At 37.7% G+C, this 26,399-nt stretch overlaps 1 protein-coding gene across 2 annotated transcripts in view; it reads left to right on the forward strand.

The window, feature by feature from the left end:
• The first annotated feature begins 181 nt into the window (after positions 1-181).
• The window catches only part of LOC140135807 (low-density lipoprotein receptor-related protein 12-like), a 31,981-nt gene continuing 5,763 nt past the window's right edge, over positions 182-26,399 (forward strand). For both annotated transcript variants that reach the window (XM_072157428.1, XM_072157429.1), the window contains exons 1-6: positions 182-622; positions 20,564-20,602; positions 22,118-22,250; positions 23,207-23,412; positions 24,713-24,856; positions 25,302-25,726. In XM_072157428.1, coding sequence (XP_072013529.1) covers positions 580-622; positions 20,564-20,602; positions 22,118-22,250; positions 23,207-23,412; positions 24,713-24,856; positions 25,302-25,726 — 990 coding nt within the window. In that variant the 5' untranslated portion in view covers positions 182-579. The remainder of the gene's footprint in view (positions 623-20,563; positions 20,603-22,117; positions 22,251-23,206; positions 23,413-24,712; positions 24,857-25,301; positions 25,727-26,399) is intronic.

Below are 26,399 nucleotides of genomic sequence, written 5' to 3' on the forward strand. Positions count from 1 at the left end.
GAATAAATAAATAAATTACTATATTTGATTCGTTTTATGAAATATTATGATATTGCATTGGTAAATGATATCTTAAATACAGAATGGCATTTATATTTATGTATGAGAGAAAATTATATATTTTAGGGACATTAATAGGTCGATTTGAGAAATAAACTAGAGACACCACTTTATTGATTGATTGGCGATGATCATTGTAAAGCCAATGGTGACCGAATAATTTAGACAGAAATTGAGGAAGTAAAACTTTTGGTTCTGTGGTTGTTGTTTTACCATTAAACGTGATCAAGATAACCATAAATGAATAGCCAAGATTATAACTGCCATCTTTGACTACTTTGCTTTTGTTTTGGACGCAGGTTTGAGTGAGAAACGGGTGTTATAATAGCAGTACTAGCCGGCGACAGTACAGTAAACATTTACATTCCAAGCCATCCACGGTACACATGCATTGGAAGCGTTTGACAATTGAATGTTTACATTGTGATTGGCAATTATAGAATGGTCTATTTTTGATATCTTCTAATATCAGATTGGTCACAAAGTACTTTATATTGATGACGAAGAAGTAGATTTATTATGGAACAGATTGAACAAAAAATACTGCTCTTCTTTGCTGCGGGTAAGTAGACCAATTTTTAGATTTACTCCATTTTAACATCATGACATGAAAATGATCATAAACATGGTTACACGTACACGCGTACGCGCTGCATGCATGTGTCAAGATTCAGAATAAAGGGTATTAAATGCATTATCCTTTACCCGAAAATAATGTGTCCGAGGCAGTAAAAACGTAAATAATGGGTGAGGGCGGGCGCAGCCGAACCCATTATTTAAACGTTTTTACTGCCGAGGACCCGGGCCGAGGACACATTATTTGCGTGTAAAGGATAATGCTGCACCCTTTATTTCTATTCTATTACCACAAAATAGTGCGATTTAAAGAGAAAATGTCACATTTTTTGCCCAAATATTACAAGTTGTTTACCCATCAAGGTGGAGCGCCTATGCATGCATAGCAAAGCGTAAGTGATAGCGCTATTGCAGAACGCGTAACCAAGCGTAATGCTTTGCGTAGGATGCGTAACAACGCTAATCGCGCTTTGCTGCATGTGCGCTGTGATGCGAGAAAAACATAAAGTTCGTTGCCCTGGCCACTTTATTGCTAATTAATGGTTTTTCGCGTGACACGTTTCAACAAATCACAGTGCGCGATTTTGAATAATGGGTCGTGGGGGTAATAGAATCAGAATTAGGGGCTCATTCATATATTTTCATGACTAAACGGTTGTTCATACATACACGCTATGTAACAGCTTGTGTGATTGGTTGAGAGCTGGGCATATGATTATGATAAACAACGTTTAACTTTATTCCCGGTTTCCCGGATGTGAGATCACACAGGGTAGGGAAAATATACATGTACACCCATCGAATGTGTGTCATCGCCCCCCCCCCCAGTACAAAGGATTTGTGCAGGGAAAAGACCTGGCAACAGTTGAGTACACCACTATAATTTGGTTCACCTCAAGTTTGGTAGTGACGTAAATGCTTTTTTCGTGGTTGCACTTACTCAAGAACTCTAGCTTTGAATTTGCACACGATATAGTTACGCATTCAATGCTAGCTAGAGTACTTTGCTATTATGGTTTTTCGGTCGGACAGTGGTGTAATTCTTTGCACCGGAGGTTATTTATTAAATGTTGAAATTTGGATGAAAGTTATTTCGATGAGACTGTATCTTTTGAGCAAGATTTACCAAATCTGGACAGTCTAAAATTTTGCTGAAGTGTAATTTTAGCAACATTTTTGATGCGATCGCCTGTTGTGATCGGCTGTGTTTACTTCTGAACTTCCATTGCTTTACACGGTGTCATGCTTCAGCGAATCCGACTAGATTTTGAATGCAATGGTCTCTAGCCTAGAATGTGAAGGTACATGTATCGGTAAGTAAATTCTTGGCTAGACTTCTCGAGCAAGGTTGCACGGGCAACTTGCGCCGCAAGCGTGCCAACAAACTGCCCCTGTACGCATGATTGCACATTCATGGCGGTAAAACTTTCGATTCTGCAGTGAGCGAAATATGCTACCAAACTTGAGATTAACCAAATTATACATCTAGGGAAGAAGATTACCCTCGACAACGAAACTGGAGAGGAAATAAAAGGACGAATCAATCCAGCTGGGTTGGGCAAAGTTTGGCTCACTCAGCTGCATCTGTCAGTGTCAAGGCACTTCTTTTCCTATCTCCTTGAAGAGGCAGGTATTTGACTAGTGCATATACCTGTTCTCTCATACGGCACTGATACCTGGCTAACGACCGAACCTTTGGAGAAGAAACTCAAGATGAACAGGACACGATGACAAATACAGATTTTTAAGATAGAAATCAGGAGTGCAGGATATTATGTGGGCCATCAAATCAAAGAAATGGAGATGGGCTGGACACAGAGTTCAAGATTGGACATTCTAATCAGAAGAAGAAGGAAATATAACAGGAGATGCCTGGATGAGTAATTGCTTGGCAGAGAATAGCTTAAGATTTAAATGGATTGGAAAGTTGCATGACGAAGAGGCTTTCCTCCTCACCTCCTTCAGTGGAATGAAGGCTAAAGTGAAGAAAAAATCAATAACCCTAAGAACGGGCCTGAGAAAATCTACAAAATACTACAAACAACTTTAGTGCGCGTAAGTGCATCCCACGGGATGTGATGACACAATCACCCTTATTGATATATAATACAAAGTAGGTAATGGTATCTCCAACAGATGAGGTACAAAACACACCAAGGATCAAACGATGATAGGCCCTATTATTAGTTATTACTATTAGGTGAGGTTTGGGGGTGTACGGATTACTAAAAAGTATATGGTCGCATGTCATGAATTGGTCATCTTTTGTGTAACATATTGTTTTATGATAAAAATATCACCAATCTTGATTCACTTCAACACAACTTTTAATGAATACATTTTAGACCATTAAAAGTATACATTTCTGGAAAGCTTATATTACAAGGATGCCAAATCAACAAAGTATAATATCATAATACAGGGTGGGTAAGAAATATACAGGGTGGAACATCAACAAAATTAGCATCTTTCGTGTCATGGTAAACCCCATAGTTTCTTTTTCTGAAAGCTATGTAGCTCAAAATAAATATGGATTCAGAAAGACATTGCATGGGCCCTTCCAACAAATTAGGAAGAAAGAGTTTGGTATCCCTTGCGCTAAACATACAGGGTGGTCAAAAATTGAAAAAATAATTTTACAATTTGTATGACATTATCAATCAAAACTTTTTCCTCCATGTCTGGCACTAAAACTAATAGCATAATTGAATTCCTCATCAAATTTCCTTAAAAATATGTGTACTTTTGAATAAGCAGGGTGACTCGGGCAAGAGATAGGCCATTTAGAAATGTCGGAGCATTACGTACACACTTTGTACAGTAACATATAGGAAAAACTGTCTTAATTAGTATTTAATTAGGCAATTAATTAATTACATCTTTTGTTACAGTTGATCTACTCTAAGGTAGATTAACAATCCAGGATGATATATATGCAATTTGGTGTCCATGCTAGTTGTACTTTTTAAGATACAAAGGTTTGAAGTTTGCCATATTTTCACAATTTTGTGTACAACCCTATGGGGCTCACCCGCCCCGGCTCACCCGCCCCAGCTCCTCAATTTCATCTCTAAGAAAGCCAGAAAAACCATAGGCTACATTCACAGAGCATTCAATTGTGCCTCACCAACTATCCGGCGTTTGCTCTACTTAGCCCTTAATGTCACATTTAAAAACAGCAGCTTGAGTCCACTCAGAGATTTGCTTGCAGAGTCATTCTCCAATCCTGGAATCTCTCTCACGCAGACCTTCTCTGTAAATGCAATCTCCCAAGCCTGTCTAAGCGTCGTGACATTGCTGCCCTTAGCCATCTTTTTAAGATCCTCAACCACCTCTGCTCTATCTTCTCCCAACCCATTCAAGCCCACCCCAAGACCACTCTCCGCAATCTCAATAGCCTCTCTCTCTTGATACACCTTTCCGAAGACTCACACTCTGCCAAAGGTCTTTTTACCCATATTATGTTCCCACCTTGTGGAACTACCTGCCTGAGGATGTTGTCAAAAGCACCTCCCTACCAGCCTTTAAATCTGCTGTTTGTCTCCACCTCGTGTAGCCATTTTGTTTGGTCTCCTTTTATTTCTCCATTCCACCTGTCCTTGTCCTAATTATGTATTTTTTATTTTGTTTTTGTTTTTGATGTAATGTCATCTCTTTAATTTAGTGATTTCACTACTGTCTGTTCAATTAGCTTAGATTCTTGTATTTTTAAGATATTTGAAAAAATAACAAATTTTGGTCTAAGTCATCAAAGAAAAGTGTTAGCACAGCCTTAGACCCAATGTGATTTTAACTTTTCAAATTCCAACGTTCAATTTAAAACCCCATTTCTTTTCAATTTTGCCTCATTTTAGGCAGTTACTTGGGTCCACCAAAAGGGTTCGCGACCTTTTCACAAATCGAGTGGGATGGTCCATTCTCAACTTAGGGTATAGACCCTATCCAATTCAGCAAAACAATCTGTCCTGCCATTTCAATTGTTATGTCGTTCCGGTTATTGGATAGAGTCTATAGGTGACGATTGTCCACATGTTTTTGTTGCACGAAATTATATGCTTGTGAATACGTTTTATGCATAACATTATGTTGAGCATTATCTTTTTCCTAAACAATGACATTAAAATTATGGATTTCGTTCTTATTTCAACTGGTTTACAATGTAAATTGAGTTTTGTTTAACACCATCATTTCTTTCCAATAATAAATATAAATACGCAAGGAATGTATTTATATAAGCTGGGCCTATTCTGGAAAACCCAGAGAAGATGTAATAAAGAGGAGGGTCAACGGAATTATATCCTTGAGATAATCCCGTAGGTAATCCTGTCGCATCTATTCATAGTCCTTTATTCTCAAGTAGTTAGACATCAACTTGAAATATCCTATGATGTTATGTGTGTGACCGCCCATGGTTGACCAATTTTCACTTCAGAATTGAAAATATTTCCAATGTTTCTATAGAGAATTTGTTAAAAAGTATGAAACGCGTGTGTTAAGGACCTGCTGCTTGGATGGGATACCACATGTGGATAATACAAGAAAGAAATCGAGTGCTGTAAAATTTCCCCCCAAATCCACCGTTTTTTGTAAATATATAAATTTCTAAAGAAGAAATTTTTAGGATTTTTTTAGAGAGGTGATGATTGTTGATCATTTCTATTTTATTATTTTATGTATTTTCCTGTCATTTCCTGCCAACCTAATAAAGATATTCTGATAATTGATAACATTCTTTATCATAAATAATAGAGTCTGAAAGTGGCAACAAGTAGCAAAAATTATAATTTGCCATGGAACTTCAGTCATATTTTATCTGAAATCTGACAAGATGACAGGGTCTGCATGCATGGTGTGTATGGCATGATGACATGCACACACTGACCTATCCTAAAATCAGTTAGCTGCAACTTGTGTATCACACCCATCCCGGTACAAACCCTATTGTGGTATTCTATTGTAAAGCAGCTAAATAGGGTGATTCATCATTTACTTTGAGTGAGCGGTCTCACACATAATTTGTTTGAGGATAGCTTGATCAACCTCCTCTTTATTACATCTTCTCTGGAAAACCTTAGTTCATATTCACATTTTTATAATAACGTAATGATTCAACGGTTTCAACATAAAAAAGTTAGGCCTACTGGCAAATATATCTATTTAGCTGGACAATACTTACTGATGCGGATGGTCGAATACTATATCTCAGCGCATCTAATTATTATGACATTCGTCTCCATTGCACTAAATGGATTGATTCAAAAAAGTTTATGGTACCCGACGTTCTACGGCTTTTTATAAAAATATCGCGGGAAAAGACCAAAATTGAAAAGAAATGGGGTTTCAAATTGAACTTTGGAATTTGAAAAGTATAAATCACGTTGGGTCTAAGGCTGAGCTAACACTATTCTTTGATGACTTTGACCACAGTGTTTTAGTTTTTCAAATATCTTAAAAATACAAGAATCTAAGCTAATTGAACAGACAGTAGTGGGTTTGTCCAGGCTTTCTAGCCTATCGTTATAAGTAAATAAATAAAATACGAGAAATATCATGTCAGTAAATTGGGGTGCTTATTCAATGAAAACACAGGAAATTACTTGATGGTATGATAAAAGAGGATACCTAGAATATAATAAAGATAAAGATTCAAGCCAGGTATACCAACTTGATGTGGGGAACAAGACAAAGACAAAAAAGTCTTTGTCTTGTCTTTGTCTGAATGTTCCCCACAGTTGGTATGTAACCTGGCTCGAATTTTTCTAAGTGATATACATATATGTACATGATATGTATAGGCACGCTTTCGCTGGCCCGGCCAGTGTAAGACCCGTGGCTAAGTGTCGATAACCTAGTGCTTCGCATGCGAGGGGTCTTGGCTTCGAATCCCACCCACCTGGAGCAAACAACTTTTTTGTTTGTTTTCTCTCTTTATTCCTCCCTTCTTTCCCTTCCAGTCACCAAAAAGCCTTTCGGGCAATAGGTTTAATTCTGAAATCAGGAGTTGTGTGTACTTCTATGATGATGAACTTTGGTCCCATATGTGACTCACTTCATTTGTTTTCTGACACATGTCACACAATATATTTCAATTTTGTGTACATAAACTACATAATACATGGCATTATCCATATTGGTTGACATTTTGTGTGATCATTATTTAGCTCAAATAAAAAGTAATATTTTTTTGAGTAAGGCTGTCAATATTAAACATCTGGGAGCCATTTAAACATTAAAGGTGAACCTCATTGAAAATAAAGTTATATATCAATGGAAAGCTTATGATGTCAGGAAGCAGAAAAGAATATTTTTTATTTGCATAGCGTATCAGGCTAGACATAATCTCCATGCAAAGATTGGATTTTGGCACCCCCTAAATTACAAAACGAAATCGTTCAAATTGGGCGCTTTCGTTGATGACGTCAGCCCAGGGACACACAGTTACTTCCGGGTTTGATTGTAAACACAATGTCCGTGTATTACTGTGGCATGCATCGGGCCAATGCACGAATTCAGTCATTGTCAACTTACATGTACTTTACATGAAAAATATCTTCAATAAAATAAGAATAATATGAAGGAAATATCATGATCAAATTAAGAATGAAGTTCCTGAATAAAGTGTGTGGATTTAAAATGGGGAAAGTGCTGGCGGGGTGATTTGGGATAGGCCAAGCCATCCACGATATGCATAGGGAATATTACAGTAAAGCACGAAGAGCGAAGATTCAGCGAAGAACCGGAATGAAAACAGATTACAAAAAATAACTGCTAGTGCTACCAGTTCAGATCGTCACACCAAGTTGAGATGAACTTATCACAATGAGAAAATGAAGGAATAGAATAAGGTACATGTACACTGTACAGGATTTTTTTAAATTATTTCTTAGCTTTACAACCGGTCATGTATGATAGGCGAACTCGTATACATACGGGATGAGCTCAGTGACTGACTGAGTCTCACTACGCCCGAGTGTTTGGTATCTCTTGACTGTACTGTACTTGCAGACAAAATGACCAATTTGATATTCACATTCTGATATTTCCAACTTATTGCTACTTCATCAGCAAAATTTATTCCTGTAAATGTTCCAAATATAAGGGAACGATTGATCAAATTTGCTGAAACACCCCATGAAACACAGAGGACGAAGCCCGAAGCGAAACGCTGTGTTTGTGCATATCCGTCCCTGCACTTCAGCAGCAATTTACGCGTCGTGTTCGGTAATCCATAAAACATGAATGTTTCACTTTTTCAGTACCATACACTGATTGTACTATCATTAAAGAATCATGACACAAGTGACAATATTTTAATTTTATTCAGATTTCAGAATTCCATCAAATAACGGTCTACTAAGCCTAAATTGTATTTATTTTATAATAAAGTATCTGCCCGAGTATCTGTTTCTTTCAATCGCGATTGTGTGGAAAGAATGTATTACCGCAATACGCTAAATATGAAAACCTTTATATGGGCTGGATTTGATGCAATCGGAGGTTTTTATTAATTTTGGATTACTGCAAGACGATATTTTTTTAATCAGACATTTTACAATGAATCAAGAATATATAGGGAATGTCACAAACAAGTATTTAATTTGTTATTCGATCATATTTATTCAGTCCATGACATCGGTAGCAGCAAGCATTTGCGCATGGGATTGATCTCAGCGCGAAATTCAAACTCAATTACCCAGTTATACCCAGCCAGTTATGACTAATTTTGTCAAAAATTTACGGAAAATTTATGTGTTGACAATAATTCTATTATTTCTAATATATAGAAGGAACCAGCAACTTGAAGATTCCTCTAATTTCAAGCTTTATTGTGAAAAACTTGCCGGGCAGCTTGCAAAGTACAGGAAGCAAGTCTTGTTTACACGTTTCCGAGTAAAATCATGTGACTGCGAACCCTGAGCTTACGTCACGAGCATTCCCAAGGTCATAGACGAATGATTTGGGTGCTTTTTGGGCGCCTTAAAAAAGACCAAAAATTCAATCATTTTTTTAATTTTTCAGCTTTATTGGCCATCAAAAAAATCAGAAAAAATAATTTTAATATCCTGACATCATAAGCTTTCCATTGATATATAACTTTATTTTCAATGAGGTTCACCTTTAAGAAAAATTGCTAAATGTGTAATTTACACGGTGTAAACCGTAAACATAAAAAAATAAATAAAAAAAAACCTATTGGCATTCTAAAACAAGTCAGCAATCTTTACTAATAAAATAATAAGCGGGCTGTATCTGTCTGTCTGTCTATCTATCTGTCTATCTATCTGTCTGTCCGGCTATGCGTTTCGCCGTGCTTCGACGCATCGCGCTGAAATTTCGCATATAGATAGGTATCGGGAAAAGCATGTTGGCCATGTGGTTTTGAAGGTCATCGTAGGTCAAGGTCAAAGGTCAAAATTTCAAACTTTGTCCGATCGGGCCCAAACTTGGTGGGTGGGATCCTTGATAGGAGGGGAATATAATGCGTGAAATAAAATCGAGGTCAGCCAAGGTCAAAGGTCATTACGGAGGGTCAAATTTCAAACTTTGTCCGATCGGGCTCAAACTTGGTGGGTCGAAACCTTCGTATGAGGGGAGCATGAAAAACATTATATGGAGGTCATCCGAGGTCAAAGGTCAAAGGTCATGGATTTCAAACTTTGTCCTATCGGGTTCAAACTTGGTGGGTGGAATCCTTGATACGAGGGGAATATATGCATAAAACAAAATCGAGGTCAAAGGTCATGTAGGGGCTCAATTTAAACTTTGCCTATTGGGCTTAAACTTGATAGGTGGAATCCTTCGTATAACTGAGGGGAGCATGAAAAAAATTGCACCGAGGTCATCCGAGTTCAAAGGTCATCTGGGGTCAAACAGTATCGCTATCATGCCAGTGCTCTCACACCATCAGGGCTCTCACAGCCGCAGGTGCACTAGTGGTTGATAACAAAGACTGAACCAAATTAGAAGAATTTTTTTGACTTCAACATAACATAACATCCGGCTGAGGACGCAGTTGATACTGTGAAAGCGCTCCCGGTAAGCGATCAAATTTTAAGTAGTGTTGAAGTCAAAAAAATTCTTCTAATTTAAATTATACCAACTACGTATGAATTTACAATCTATCTATCTTTACTAATAAAATAATAAGCGGGCTGTATCTGTCTGTCTATCTGTCTTTCTATCTGTCTGTCCGGCTATGCGTTTACATGCCGTGCTTGACGCATCGCGCTGAAATTTCGTGATATAGATAGGTATCGGGAAAAGCATGTTGGCCATGTGGTTTTCAAGGTCATCGGAGGTCAAGGTCAAAGGTCAAATGGGGAAAATACCCCACGTGGATACAAAGCAGCAAGTGGATAAAAAGAATCCAGTAGACAATCTACAACAAGTTTCAAGCTGCCCAAGCGGGTGTCATTCAGCTTTTGGCTATCTGCCCAATTTGAAATGCACTGTAATGTCTACCCAGAATGCATTGCTGCAAATGATTTGTACATTTCAAACTTTGTCCGATCGGGCCCAAACTTGCTGCCAATGAATTCTATAAGCGCCCATATACGCCAATAAGTGCCCACACCCCAATAAGCGCCCATACCCCAATAAGCGCCCATACCCCAATAAGTGCTCTCACAGCATCAGGGCTCTCACAGCCGCAGGTGCACTAGTACTAATAAAATAATAAGCGGGCTGTATCTGTCTGTCTATCTGTCTATCTATCTGTCTGTCCGGCTGCTCGTTTAGCGTGCTTGACGCATCGCGCTGAAATTTCGCATATAGGTAGGTATCGGGAAAAGCATGTTGGCCATGTGGTTTTCAAGGTCATCGGAGGTCAAGGTCAAAGGTCAAATGGGGAAAATACCCCGTGGATACAAAGCAGCAAGTGGATAAAAAGAATCCAGTAGACAATCTACAACAAGTTTCAAGCTGCCCAAGCGGGTGTCATTCAGCTTTTGGCTATCTGCCCAATTTGAAATGCACTGTAATGTCTACCCACAATGCATTGCTGCAAATGATTTGCACATTTCAAACTTTGTCCGATCGGGCCCAAACTTGCTGCCAATGAATTCTATAAGCGCCCATACGCCAATAAGTGCCCACACCCAATAAGTGCCCATACCCCAATAAGCGCCCATACCCCAATAAGCGCCCATACCCCAATAAGTGCTCTCACAGCATCAGGGCTCTCACAGCCGCAGGTGCACTAGTACTAATAAAATAATGAGCTCTGTCTGTCTGTCTATCCGCTATGCGTTTAGCCGCTTGACGCATCGTTCGATATTTCGGATATAGATAGGTATCGGGCATTCCACGTTTATGGGGTGGTTTGAAAGGTCATCGGAGGTCAAGATCAAAGGTCAAATTTTTCAACTTTGTCCGATCGGGCCCAAACTTGGTAGGTGGAATCCTTGCTACGAGGCGAGTATATGCCCAAAATAAAAATCGAGGTCAACCGAGGTCAAAGGTCATTACGGAGGGGGTCAAATTTCAAACTTTGTCCGATCGGGCTCAAACTTGGTGGGTGGAATCCTTGGTGCGAGGGAAATATATGCCCGAAATAAAATCGAGGTCAACCGAGGTCAAAGGTCATTACGGAGGGGTCAAATTTCAAACTTTGTCCGATCGGGCTCAAATTTGGTGGGTGGAATCCTTGGTGCGAGGGGAATATATGCCCGAAATGAAATTGAGGTCAACCGAGGTCAACCGAGGTCAAAGGTCATTACGGAGGGGTCAAATTTCAAACTTTGTCCGATCGGGCTCAAACTTGGTGGGTGGAATCCTTGGTGCGAGGGGAATATATGCCCAAATAAAATCGAGGTCAACCGAGGTCAAAGGTCATTACGGAGGGGTCAAATTTCAAACTTTGTCCGATCGGGCTCAAATTTGGTGGGTGGAATCCTTGGTGCGAGGGGAATATATGCCCGAAATGAAATTGAGGTCAACCGAGGTCAAAGGTCATTACGGAGGGGTTACATTTCAAACTTTGTCCGATCGGGCTCAAACTTGGTGGGTGGAATCCTTGGTGCGAGGGGAATATATGCCCGAAATGAAATTGAGGTCAACCGAGGTCAAAGGTCATTATCTATCTATCTATACTAATAAAATAATAAGCGGTCTCTATCTGTCTATCTGTGTATCTATCTGTCTGTCTGTCTGTCCGGCTATGCGTTTCGCCGCACTTCAACACATCGTGCTGAAATTTTGGATATAGATAGGTCTTGGGAAAAGCATGTTGGCCATGTGGTTTTGAAGGTCATCGGAGGTCAAGGTCAAAGGTCAAAATTTCAAACTTTGTCCGATCGGGCCCAAACTTGGTGGGTGGCATCCTTGATACGAGGGGAATATATGCGCGAAATAAAATCGAGGTCAACCGAGGTCAAAGGTCATTACGGAGGGGTCAAATTTCAAACTTAGTCCGATCGGGCTCAAACTTGGTGGGTGGAATCCTTCGAATGAGGGGAGCATGAAAAACATTATATGGAGGTCATCCGAGGTCAAAGGTCATGGATTTCAAACTTTGTCCTATCGGGCTCAAACTTGGTGGGTGGAATCCTTGATATAAGGGGGATATATGTGGAAAACAAAATTGAGGTCAACCGAGGTCAAAGGTCATCTAGGGGCTAAATTGAAACTTTGCCCTATTGGGCTTAAACTTGGTGAGTGGAAGCCTTTGTATGAGGGGAGCATGAAAAAAATTACACCGAGGTCAAAGGTCATCTGGGGTCAAACAGTATCGCTATCATGCCAGTGCTCTCACAGCATCAGGGCTCTTACAGCTGCAGGTGCACTAGTTTTATATAAAGACTGAACCCTTTTAAAAAAACATCAATTTGAAAAAAAAAGTGCACACAAAATTTGAAAAGTGTCCGTATTATTTATTTATGATTTCGGTCATACTATGTAAATTCAATGTTGAATGCCTCCATTTGACACTAAAATTTGAAATTTAGAATACGGACAATTCAGTAAAAATATGTTGTGCACTTTTCAAATTAATGTGCATTGTGCACTTTACATTGTATTTTAATAATTTCAAATTGTTTTGCCTTTTGGTGTCAACCATTGTTGACGTGTTTTGGTTTGATTTTTTTTTATAATTTTCTTTACATTTTTAAATGTAAAGAAAAAAAAAAAAAAAAAAAAAAACCTTAAATGGTAATAGATAGCCTTGACACCCAGCCATGTATCTACATACAGCCCGAATAACACACAGGGCTAATGAGGTACCAATATATTGTAAGTGCAGAGAGTTGTTCCAAGTGAAAATAGAATTACCCGTGTTCTATCAGGCAATACTTGTAGATACGCAGCTGGGCGGTGAAAAAGATATTTTTTGAACCGTATTTACATCCACTGTTTTATAGCTGTTCCTTTCCAGTTGATACAAGTCGCCCCTGTACACGAAATTAATTAAATCAATGTCTAAATTTATTGTCTATTACACCCCGAATAATTGTCAAGATTTTTATAGAGCTCTGGTTAAGAATTTATGATTGATATATTTTATTTTGCACAAGGTCATATGCACATGCTTAATGTCATGTATGTATACACATTGGTTACCGTATTGCTTTTTGTTTTTTATGTAAGTTTATGGTGCAAGGATTGTATTATATCCCACCATTTTGATTTGATTGTATTTAAAAATTGATTTGTAAACAAATGTTTATCAGAAGATATCAGTTTGTGATTGAGTCGAGGTAACTGATAAACAACACACCACTGATGAACAAATCAGCAAATATTTCCCTAGAAAACACCAGTGGCGGTGCGAGGAATTTTTTTCAGGGCGGGGGGGGGGGGGCATTAAGGGGGAAAAGTACATTTCAGGGGAATCAACATATTTTATGCAAAAATTGCTGCAAAAGTGGTATTTTTTCGTACTTTTTGGTTTTTACGGGGGGGGAACAGGGGGCAAGAGTTCTGACTGGAGGGCATTTTCCCCCCATGCCCCCACCACTGGAAAACACTAGAGTAAAATGTTCACCTGGAATTGACCCATGAGTTTACATGATGCTCGCATATTATTACTACTTTACATTCACTTTTAGGGGGTACTACACCCCTGCCCAATTTTGTGCCTATTTTTGCATTTTTCTCAAAAATTATAGCGCATTGGTGACAAGTAAGATATGTATGTTATAGGGGCAAGGACTACAACTACTGCACTGGAAATTTTATTTCAGCACAGACAACAGTTGTGGAGTTACATGTACAGTCAAAAATGAGGGAAAACCAATATTTGATCAATAAATCAATATTAACTACTTGCCTTGAGTTGCTGAAATTTCAGTGCAGTAGTTGTAGTCTTTGCCTCTACAATATAAATATCTTACCTGTCACCAATGCGCTATAATTTTTGAGAAAAATGCAAAAATAGGCACAAAATTGGCCAGGGGTGCCGTACCCCCTTAACTTAGGCCTAAAATTTGTCTTTCAAACCTGTACGCTCAAAGTATGTGAAAACTAGTGTAGCATGTAGCCCAATTTATGTGCTGTGCCTTTTTTTGAATTTTGACCATGTTTGAAATCTTTTACCAAACATTGTTGAAAAATGCTAAATTTTGCAGAATATTTATTTAAAAAAACTTCTTATAAAAACAGTATTTTCGCGTGGTGTTATTTTCACACCTGCACGCCCACTCGCAAAATTCACGAATATAAAACCACCATAAAAATAACAGCTCTATACAGTATCAGTGTGTGATTTCTTGTAAAAATAAAAAACACTGAAATTAAAAAAAAAAAAAAATTAATAATACATACATGTAAATATTGTTCACAGATGGTGTGTAGAACCAGGGAGGCTTGTTTTAATAAGTACTACCTAGATAAATGTACCTAGTATTATGCAAGTTACATGAACCTGTAAATGTGGCATAAGGATACATATAATTCTTGCACATTAGGGCATACCCTGTTGTAGGTGTCGTATATATGAAATATTCATGTCCTTCATTAATTTAGCACAATAATATTTAGTGTTTATTCTGTACCGTAAATAAAAAGGTTGCAAAAAAGCGCAACTTTGGCAACACATCTTTCCATGGTCTTGTGTTTGACACATAGTTCTCTTGCTTTTTGCCCTAAATGATCCTGGGATCATTTATTCATTTCCCTGAGTTGCCTCTTTAGAAGTTAGGTTATTTTATATTTTAATTTAAGGAAAACTCTCCAAGTCCAAAATATTGGTAAACAGAGTTGAAATGATAAATTTTAGGGTAGGGATTTTCGGGTAATTTTGTTCCCGGTACCCGTTTATTTTTTTTTTCTTCCGGTTTTGTACTTGTAGTGTCCCTGGACCTAGACCTAAATGCTAGGATCATTCATGGTTGACCTCAAAAAAAAAAAAATTTCAAGATGTTTTGTATTTTTAATATGAAAATTGATACTTTGTATTCATGTCATAGTCTATTAATGATTTCAAAATGCATTGAATTTGAATGCATTTTGAAATCATAAATAGAGTATGACATGAATAAAAGTATCAATTATTTTTTTTTTTGAATTTCGGGTATCCGGGCATGGAATTCCTGCCCGGGTACTCGGCTACCCGGGCGGGACTCGAATTCCCGGGACTCTGTCCCTACCTTAATAAATTTACTGTTGACCTAGGTCAGTACTTGCAACACCGACCCTGGAACATAGGCATGCATGTGATTTCTAGTATTGATTTTGCCTATTTATACTAGGTACCAATTGATAAGATTATAATCAAGACAGTTCTTGGTTTAGTATGTACATGTACATGTATGTAGATATTAAGGGGGTACTACACCCCTGTGGTAAATTGTGACTATTTTTGCATTTTTCTCAAAAATAATAACACACTGGTAACAAAAGTTATGTATATTATTGGGGCAAGGAATCCAAGTACTACACTGAAATTTCAGTGACTCAAGATAAGCGGTTCAGTATATATGATAGAAAATGAGGTACATCCTATCGGTACCTTATTTCTTATCATAAATAACGAACCGCTTGTCTTGGGTTTATGAAATTTCAGTGTGGTAGTTAGATTCCTTGCCCTATAATATACATAAATTTTTTACCACTGTGTTATTAGTTTTTTTTTTTTTTGCAAAAATAGACAAAAATTTATCGAGGGGTGTAGTACCCCCTTAAAAGAAGTGTAGTCAAGCAAAGCAAAATAAGAAATTAATACCGGTAATGATTTATGAAAATGTACATGTTAAAGTTTGTTCAAAATGTACCACAAGATCAACATTTCTGCTTCAGTGATTTGTTGGAAAATCTGTTTTTCCCATTCTACTTTCATTTTGTGTATCATTATACATGTATGATATACCGTATTGTTCCTAATACATGTAAGTGCCCAGTCTCTATTAAATGCCCACCCCTTTTTTTTTTTTCAAAAATGACAATTGAAAAAGCAATCAAATTTACCATTATTAAGTGCATATATGAAAAGAATGTTAGATCATCCCTAGGCCTCACTGGATATTATAGGAAATTTATTTAGAACTCATGATGATAAGCCATTCCTCCTGCAAACAGACCTGTCTAAAACTGAAATGTGTGGTATTATTTTGGTCAAATGTAAAAATGAACACAGAACACCTAATAAACCAGGGCAATAATTTTGGTGGCTATGAGTAAGTACCATAGGACCCCCCCCCCCCATAACTTGGGCCAATATTTAAAATCTTCCGCAGCATCTGAATCGTACTGGATGTACATGTATTCTAGTGGATTGGAAGATGCCACTGCATTTCTATGAAGTCTTGTATATCAATGTGCTACCTTTATCTTGTGTACATATTTTAAAATTTATTTATAGGTTGATATTTTCCTTTTTTTCCATATAAAGATGTCCAATTCCGTACCGGTACCATTGCATTAGTTACCATGACAACAATAATGCATTTATTTTGAGCTGTCGTATTCCCGCTAACATCAAGTGAATTGTTTGTCAAGTCTGATCAATGCATTTTGACATATTCTGTATAAACCTGGAATCCGGGGGGGGGGGGTACTCAGTACAAATGACCATACGGGATGTGCCGCAAATATGGGTAGCATTTTCAGCCTTTTGGTATATCAACGACCCCTTTTTCAAAGCCAATTTTGGTATATGAATGGGTCCTTTTTTTCAAAATTTTATCAATTTTTTTTGGAAAATATCCCAATTTTTCCTTAATCTAGCCAAAATTGTCAAAATTTTCCCAAAATTTGTAAAAACTAAGACAATTTGGGTTAAATTCGGCCGAAAATTTTGACTTTTGGTATATTAATTGGTCCAAATTTCTTGAAAAATTGGTATATTTATGGGTCCACTTTCACATTCTCAGCGGCCCGTCCCTACCAAAACCAAACTTAGAGTCCCCCCCCCCCTGGCCTGGAATTAACAATCTTGGTGAACCATTTTCATTTGAAAACTATATCCTATGCACACAGCAAAATACAGGGCTAAACTTATTCAAGAAAGACCAACTTGCATATATATGCCCAGTGAGTCTCAATTGATAAGTCTATATTTTTAAATCTCTTTGACCATGGAAGTTCTAGTATACTAGGCACCGGACATTTATGCTGGTTCGCATAAAAGCGATATTTTCGCGCATTTGGGTGTCCAAAGCGCATTTTGGGTTCCATCGAGAATGTTCACGATTTTGACCCATCGATAAGCTTAAAGTTAAAACTTACGATTTTATGCCCCAAATCGGCAGCATTTACAAGAAAATTCACGCAATATTGGTTCTAACTTCACTTATGTACATCAAAATACAAATAACGATCATTAAACCAAGCATAATGTGGGGAAATTTGCCCTTTCGACATTTCGATCGACGATTTGTGATGGTCGCTCTCTATATTTTTTATTTTTTCCAGAAACTGGAAATGAACCGGAAGTCGTTTGTAATTGATTGACATGCCATCGTTTTACCGATGTTTTTTTTGTTTTGCAATTGATAACAGGGGATCACGCATTTTAGCGCATTTTGACCTATTTTTTGGCGCATTTTCGTGCACTTTGAAAAGTGGCCAGCGCATTTTGCCGTTTTAAATCACACGAAACTCCGGTGCCTATAGTATACTATAGACCTGATCAATCGTTTACTACTGTCAATTGAGAATCACATCAGAAAATATTATACACTGTTCAAGTACCCCCCCCCCCCCAGCAGCCCAGGGAAGTTTGGAACTGATGAGGCTTGTAATTTTCAGACTTAATACATTTACCTAATTACATTCCCCGTCACCCACTCTCACATTGTTTCTGCCACCCAATCCCCTGGATTGCATGGTAGGGTTTCACAAAATGCTGCATACCCATACCCCTGGAGCACACCAAAATGAATGTAAAATTTTACAATTTAAAGCAGTATTTACATATAAATGCATTTTAATTTGTCTTTTGTTGTGACATTTCAAAGTTTGCAAGTCATAATAACAAATCTTCAAACCCATGACCTTTAATCAGCCAAATTGATAATAGAAGTAAATGCTGATTAGTGATTACCAAACTAAGTTACATGTACATTGTAGTTATTATGCATGACTTGATTTGATATAATTATATCACACATGTCACAGTTTCTGCTTATGGCCATCAGGGACTGTTGAATAGATGTGACCTGTAATTGTTGTTTTGATATATTATTTGTAATACAATTATTGTTGTTGCATTATGTTGGCCTTGTTATAAGGTGTTATTGTGTGCAATATGATCGTTAATTGATACTTTCTTTGAAATAATTGATTGTTTATTCAAATAGACCAGTTCAGCCTCTCTTATTCGCTCATACAAAACCTGAGCCTCTCTGGAAAGAAAAGTGTTTTTGTTTTCCTGGTATTTCTAATAAAGCATGTATGATGTTATCTCCTTTGAACAGTACTTAGTTTTCTTGTCTGTGTACTTCAGTGGAACTGACTACAAAACTGATTTGCACCTACAGTTCGTCCACTGAAGTACTAAGTGACAACGCGCACGTATACAGCGCGTAAAGAGTTCTCAGTACTGCATCTCTGCTGCAGGTACGCGTGCCTTCAAAGTCGGCACAATGTGTGCGTCCGTGTCGGTACTTTGTACAAAAAATTTCAGAGTAGACTGACTGTACATGTACCACAATGACATTTGAATGAGTTTGGTGCCAGTGGCACAGCTAGAACTTTTTCAGAGAGGTGGTGGGGAGGCAACTTTCATGGGGAAAAATTAATGAACATTGCCAAAAATGGGCTAAAAGTACAAAAAAAGGCATACAAATCATAAATATCAGGCTGGCCAGCATGTGGGGGGGGCTTCTCACAGGGGAAGTCGGCTTCTCACAGGGGAAGTCCCCCTTTTTCCCTGGTTATGTGCCACTATAAAGTGCAAGTTTAAATGAGTATCCATTTTCTGACCATCTTCAATTCAAATCAAGGTGGCTGCTAATCAAAAACACAGACACTAATTATATACTAAATTTTGTTTCAGTCAAAATAAATGCTTTATGCATTAGAAATTTTGGTATGTTTATTGCTCTTATCCAGTGTGAATCTGTATTATGTTACTTTGTTGATGACCAGAGACATCTGGAGTTTTTAACTTTCATTCCTAAATTCTAGAAATATTTAGGATAAATAAAGTGTATGAACACATTGTATAAATCCATGGGCGCGCACAATACAATTATTCGTGCATAATTCTATACATCATGTGCATGTACATGTAGGATAGGCTATAGAATTAGTCCCAGATCTAGCACAGTCATTGTGCTGATTACATGACTCTGTGCAATACTTTGTACCTTGTGTTTAGATAATTTTACACTGTATACAATGTAGTATGGATCACTTCACACGAAGCCATGAACAAAAGCAGAGAGTTTCGTTTTATGATATGGCTTATTTTCACAATATTGTGCAGAAACAGTTTACATTTTGTGAAATTTTATCAAAAAGTGGATTTCATCTTTTTGGCTTTGCTCAAATGAAAACCATAATTTGTTTTGTATGTGTGTAATGTTTTATTTTAAGCAGCTTGTAGCCTAACCCTTTAAAAGCCAAATTGCATGCAAATTTACGTAAAATAATTGCACATTTCAAAATGGCATCAAAATAGCAAAACCACAGCAATCACACACACTATAGAAAGTATAATGGCTGCCCAAACATGTAAATAGAATTATTATCTTCTGCAAAATTTATTTTGGCGCAGTTTATGGTGTAAACATGAAATCGGATTCTGATTGGCTAGTGAAACATGTCATCAGCACCTCATTCGCCGATTAATCTGTGTAGCATCACATGACGCAGTCGTGATTTTACATGATCGCTCGACCAGTACGATAGATCTTTGCAAAATACAGTATTGTATTTTTTAATTATAATTTTATATGGCCATGATGTTGCACAAGTCCAAGGTGGAGCTATTGTTTAAAAAGCCCAATGAAATATGGAACAGGGCTTTGCTGGAAATGCTTAGTCCAAACAGAAAATTGAGAAATGTTTAATGTAGGCCTATACAATTGTCCCATCCAATAATTCATGCACCGTACTATTAATATTCATGAAGCAATGAACCAATGGTAGTGGATCTTTGATAAGTGTGTTTCGTGCATTGACAAAAATCAATGCACACAAATTTGCATATTACTGCAATATTAACTGCATGCAGTACTGGCTTGGTCAATTTAATTTTTGATGGATTTTCATTTTATTTTGATTTTGGTCATTTTTAGTAATTAATAACAAAATATCATTATAACAACAATGGTTTTGTGATGTTTATGAGCGAGGCTAATGGCCGATATGATTTTTGTTGATGTGAAAACGGCAAAAATCAATGCCCTTGCCCTAAAAGTTAACTTTACCCCATCACAAGGGTCATGCATTTTTGCACACCACCATAATCATAATATCAGTCATTTAAAACCTCTAATTATGTGATTTGTTAATTAATATTTCAATATTTCTCTTTTGTTCACAGTTTCCTTACTCTTCCAACTCCCAGTGGTGCAAAGTGACAGTAAGTATATTAGTAAACTAAGCTTGTTGTCAACACTTACACAAGTCTCTTCATGTACATTTTAAGAATAAATGTCACATCTTCCAGTCGGATTACTACACAAGGGTGAAAATAAGCACACAGGCTACGGGACTTGTTTCAGACCCATGAGCCCGGTCCCGCACTTCGTGCATCCGCAGGTATTCATGCCCTTTGCCCTTCGACAATACCCCTATTTTCCATAAAGCGCTAAATATATAACCATATAGGCTGCTCTATGAAAATACCCTTTTTTTTTCAATTTCGCGAACATGTGGTTTGAAAAAACACCCCTTTTTTTTGTTTTTCTCGAATCGCGTTTCTTCATCTGAAAACACCCCTTATTTCGTGAAATTTTCGACGAGCATGAATACCCGTGAATGCACGGAGTGCATGGGCCGGGCCCATGGGTTGCCTACTCTAGCCCATTGATATTAAAAATCGCAACACCAGGCTACACTTTTTGTCCTGAAATGTAGCCCATCACCATACCCACGAAATGGGAAATGGTGAACCAAAAAGGAGTGTCTTTGCAATGTGAGGTCAAAATTTGAGCTATTATTGTTGAAAGTATAAACTATTAAACTGTGCCATTAGATAGACCATTTTGGCTCAAATTCTGACTGTTACTAATTGAGTCCCGTTTCGACAAAAGTGAGTCATGGTCCTGACGTAATTCAAGTGAACCAGGACTTACTTTTTCCCAAAACTGAGTCCTAGTACTAAAGCTCTTATTTGTATCCTTGTTACCACATTGATGGAATAACCTGAATAAATTTACAAATAAATTAAAAATTGTCAATTTCCAATTGAAAGAAACAAAGAAGACTTGAAATCAGTGTTCGAATTAAGGAAAAATAAATGGTTGTCCCACGGACAACCAGGTTACAATTTCTGGCTGTCCGTCTTAGTTTTTGGTTGTCCGTATGTACAAAGGTCCATTTTGGCTACAGATTTATGGTTGTCCGGCGGACAACCGAATCAGTATTTTTGGTTGTCCAGCCACTTTTTTAGTTGTCCCGGGCAACCGGACAACCAAAATTTCGAACGCTGCTTGAAATGTACATGAAGTGATCACCCTGTTGCTGGATATTGACCTAAAAACAGGAACCAATACAATGAAAGTCAAGTTCAAAAGCAGAGGAGAAATTAAAGCTACCTGTGTGTACATGTCATGCTTCAGCACCTAAAGGTCATACACACTCTGAAGATGCGACATCAAATATTCAACAAGTACCGTTTTCGTTCCATTAACTGCCCATGCCCATATAAGTGCCCAGCCAGTGACTTTACAACAAGCAAACTGATATTAGCTGCGCATGCAAACCTGAATCATGGTCTGAATCATATATTTATTTATTTATTTATTTATTAACCATATTTAAACAGGGTAACCTACTCAACAAATATTACAATGTTGATTTTCAGTAGGGCCCTGACCATAGTTACGGTCTTCATCAGCCTATTTTGTAACTAGTACATTTGTTTTCATTGTAGGAACTTGTGGAACTTCTGATCGGCATGGACCAGATGGTGAAATAACAAGTCCCAATTATCCAGATAATTATCCACCACTCGTAGCATGTAAATGGCATATAAAACCTGGACCTGATGAGGTAGTTACTATAAGGTAAGTAAGGATGGAGCTCTAAAATTAAGGAACTGAAAATGAGGGGGAGGGGGGGGGGCTCTTGTAATGTCATGTGATCTAATCCACTCAGACCAAAGTCATTATTATTTCAGTACTTAAGCTTACTGATGATTTGCAATTAATTCAACATCACTCATGACAGAGTCATCCTCATAATAAAATTCTGTCATCAGGTAACAAGGGACACTTTGCATGATAATACAATAAAATAAGTGATAGGTATGAATGGTTGTGGAATCGATCTAGACACCTGTCCATCTGTCATCTTAAGCTATCTTAGAACTGTCCCCCAAATAGCTGCCATTTCAATTGTTATACCATACCGGTTGATTTATTGCATACACTCAATACTTAGTTGCAATATTCTCATTTACTTATATTTTTATTGTATCTGTGCATATTTGTGTTCCTTAATTTTTTGCCTGTATCTCAATGTCATTGCTGCTGACTTGATTGGATCAGATTATGCCACACATTACCATGTCATGTGAGTGGGAGGCTCTCTTATACCATGCACAGACACGCGATAGCTGCCATTTGCTTGAACCAACTACCTATGCATGTGGACCGTTCTTGCAGCATGGCTGTCTCGTGGTGTCACCTTGATTAACAGTAAAAAAAAAAAAATAACACAAAGTAAAAATGGCAAAAGTGTCGCAAGGTGGGATGGGTTATCAGATACAAGCTGTAAAGTGTGCCTGTGCATAGCGCACTATAAATCACTGCACTTTTATCATCAGTAGGAGCACAATTAAGAGAAAAATTAACATCTTGCAATAATTATGCTGTTGTACTGCACAAAAAAGTATTTTACAGGAAGCAGCTTTTCAACTCTTATTTCACATAAGAGCAACTAATGGTAATGACCTAAATCAGCTACAGCTGTTTTAATAATGGTTGCAAATCTACTAATCTAGTGTACTATTTTTCCACAGTTTTAAATTTTTCGACATTGAAGAAAGTAATGGATGCACCAGCGACTCGCTGGAAATCAGCGATGGGGGATCCAAATCTACAGGTCTGTTATGTGGCAACCAGCTACCTCAGCCATACATATCAGCAAAGGGCGTCTCAGTGACTGTGAGGTTTAGATCTGACTTACTTGTATTACGTCATGGCTTCCTTCTAGAGTACATTACAGGTAAGAACTTGTCACTGGTCATGCGACTATAGACGGGCGCGGACATCCGGGTGCTTAGCAACAAATTGAGCTAAATTCCCTAGCAACAATTGAGTCAAAAGCACTCAACGTAGGCGTCACACACGTGATGCGCAGTGGCCTTTATAATTGATTTGCGCATATTGTTTTCATCGGGATTCAATTATTTTCAACGGCATGACATAGCTCCGCCCTTGGCTATAATTGTCAGTCGTCTGCTCTCGTTTCCACCTACTGACCAAAGATGCAGGCATTGGTTGGCAGGTTAATGCGTGAAATTAGAATTTACTACATCATTTTTGTCGCACAAATATATAGCATCCCAAGAATGTCATACTATTTTCACCCTAGCGACCCAGTGGCATCAGTGCCAATTTCAATGGGCACACTTTCAAATTCCAAGTGTTCACTCAAAGCTCGGGTGTATACACATACATACATGTTTTTACCGCATAGATGAGCTTGCGAAACAGGTGCTTCAATGCATTGACATAGCTGACTAGCTAAGACGAAAAATAATGTGGCACAGGGCTTCCCATACATTTTCCCAGGGTTGTAGATTTTTTTGATTTAAAAAAAAATCGGAAAAATCAGATTTTTTTTATTTAAATCATTACAAGAACTGCTATACCTCATGATAAAGTCAAAAGAGTACCAGTGGAATGTTAGTCATATACACAATCCTACCAGGTATTTACAAAAAATCAAAACATGTTTTATACATGTGAATATTTCAAAGAAAAAATTTGGTAAAATCATGCTGGAACAAACCTGTTGAATTCTGCACCTTGAAAATGAATTTTTAGCAATAGACAAAGTGACAACATCATAGAGGTATTTTAATTGTATCCAAAAGTTGGAGAATCATTAAGAATGAAGTAAAACAGTCAATTTAAGCAAGAAATGGAAAAAGTTGATTTAAATCAGTGATTAAAAAAAAAAAAATCAAGTGATTTTTTTCCCCTGATCCAAAATTATGTTTTCATGGTCAAAATTTGGACAGGCAGTTTTGGTGATAATGTCAAGGTATATGTCAAATCCTAGCCCCATATCCCTTTCCCATAATATTTGGTTATATCCCTCTTATTTAGTAGTATTTGAGCCCTATTGGCTTTGGCTGAATGTTATAAGACCCTGTGTGTTGTAGCTACAAAATATGGAGATATGGCATGCACTGATGATCTGATGCAGGGGAATGAATCATCACCTGCAAGGAATCGAGATTTTTTATTTTAAAGCATAACAATTTTCATTGTAACAAATTTTTTTTTGTTCGTCATAGGTGAAGAGCCAGCCACAAGACTATGTGACCAAGATTCAGAATTTCGATGCAGCAATGGCAAATGTATTCCAATCAACTGGACATGTAATGGCATGGATGAATGTGGAGATGGGACGGATGAAAGTAACTTTGTCTGCCATGCAGGTAAGATATGAAGTAAAGATTAGGGCTGGATTTAGGGGTTTGGATTAGGGTTAAGATTTTTGGTTAGAGTTAAGAGTTGTGATGTAAGTTGGGATTAGGGTTAGCATATGTGCTTACTATCGAGCGCTTTTAATACACGTATGCAAACATAAAGAGCTCCATCCACAAAAAAGAGTTTTGAGCAAATCATTGATACACATGGTTATATATGAACAAGTAAACCTGCAAATGTGTGTCTCAACCCCATTAGCTCAGTTGGTACAATTTCATGTTTTCAAAAGCGCTTGATAGTAAGCACACATGCTAACTATCAAGTTTTTATGGTATATAGGCCTTAAAGATATTTATCAATTTCTCAAAAAATTATATTTCTTTCCAAATCACCAAAAATGTTAGGCTGCAAAAAGTTTAGTGTTTAACCTTTTTCTCCTTATTTGTCAAACAGAAACTACACAACGGTTGCCACCTATAACCAACCCAGGCACCGTCACAACCAAGCACCCACCTCCCAGCGGAATGACCACAGAGTACCCATGTCCGACACATACATTCTACTGTATATCCGCCGAAACACAGCAACCGACATGCTTTCCGGAAATCCAAAAATGTGACGGACACAAAGACTGTGCCACGGGCGAGGACGAGGCCTATTGTGAAACTGTCTGCAACCATCTGCTGCAGACTCCAAGTAACTCTGGGTACTTTTTCTCGCCCAATTATCCAAATCACTACGATGCAAATCTGGACTGTTATTGGATTATCACGGTGACTGATGGCAACGTTATACAGTTGCGATTCAAAGATTTTGATTTGGAGTATGGGTACAGTACGGACTATGTGAGTGTGTACGACGGTGAGGGTACATTTACGGTAAGTTTAAACTTGGGCTATTTATGCTAGTTGCAACTGGGCTCTGCCATTGAAATCCACACCCCCCACTGTAGAAGATTTTCTAACCATAGTCAATAGTTTCAATAATTCCAGTTTGAATTCCAAACAAATTTTAGTCATTTGAAGCCAAAATGTGTAATATTGAACTGGATTTTATACATTTCAGCATTTTTCAACTGGAATTCAACAGCAAATATTTCTTGAATGAATTTTGCATAAGATGCATCTGGAATTGAGAGGTCACAGGGGTTGTGGATTTTAAATGGAATAATCCAATCTGTGATGTGATCAAAGAAAGGGAAGTTTGGCAAAAAAATTGTGAGATTTTACAGTGTCCAAATTGTATTGCTTACACAGGATCTTCACATCCAAACTGTAAACGTAGACTTGGGAAAAGCCCACAATTAATGCAAGTGAATTCACTTTGCTTGATATCATTACATTTTGTTTCTTTTTATAGCAAGAACCTGGATTATTTGTGTTTGCTTTGGGTGGGATTCAAACCTGAGACCCCTTGCATTCCAAGCACTAGGTTGGCAACACTTAGCCACAGGTCTTTCGCAGGCCGAACCAACGAAAGTGTACCTATATATCACTTGGGGTGATTGCATCATCACATGATGTGAGATGTACAGACCCACAGTGTATATTT

Source organism: Amphiura filiformis, chromosome 16, assembly GCF_039555335.1.
Source record: "Amphiura filiformis chromosome 16, Afil_fr2py, whole genome shotgun sequence".
NCBI lineage: Eukaryota > Metazoa > Echinodermata > Ophiuroidea > Amphilepidida > Amphiuridae > Amphiura > Amphiura filiformis.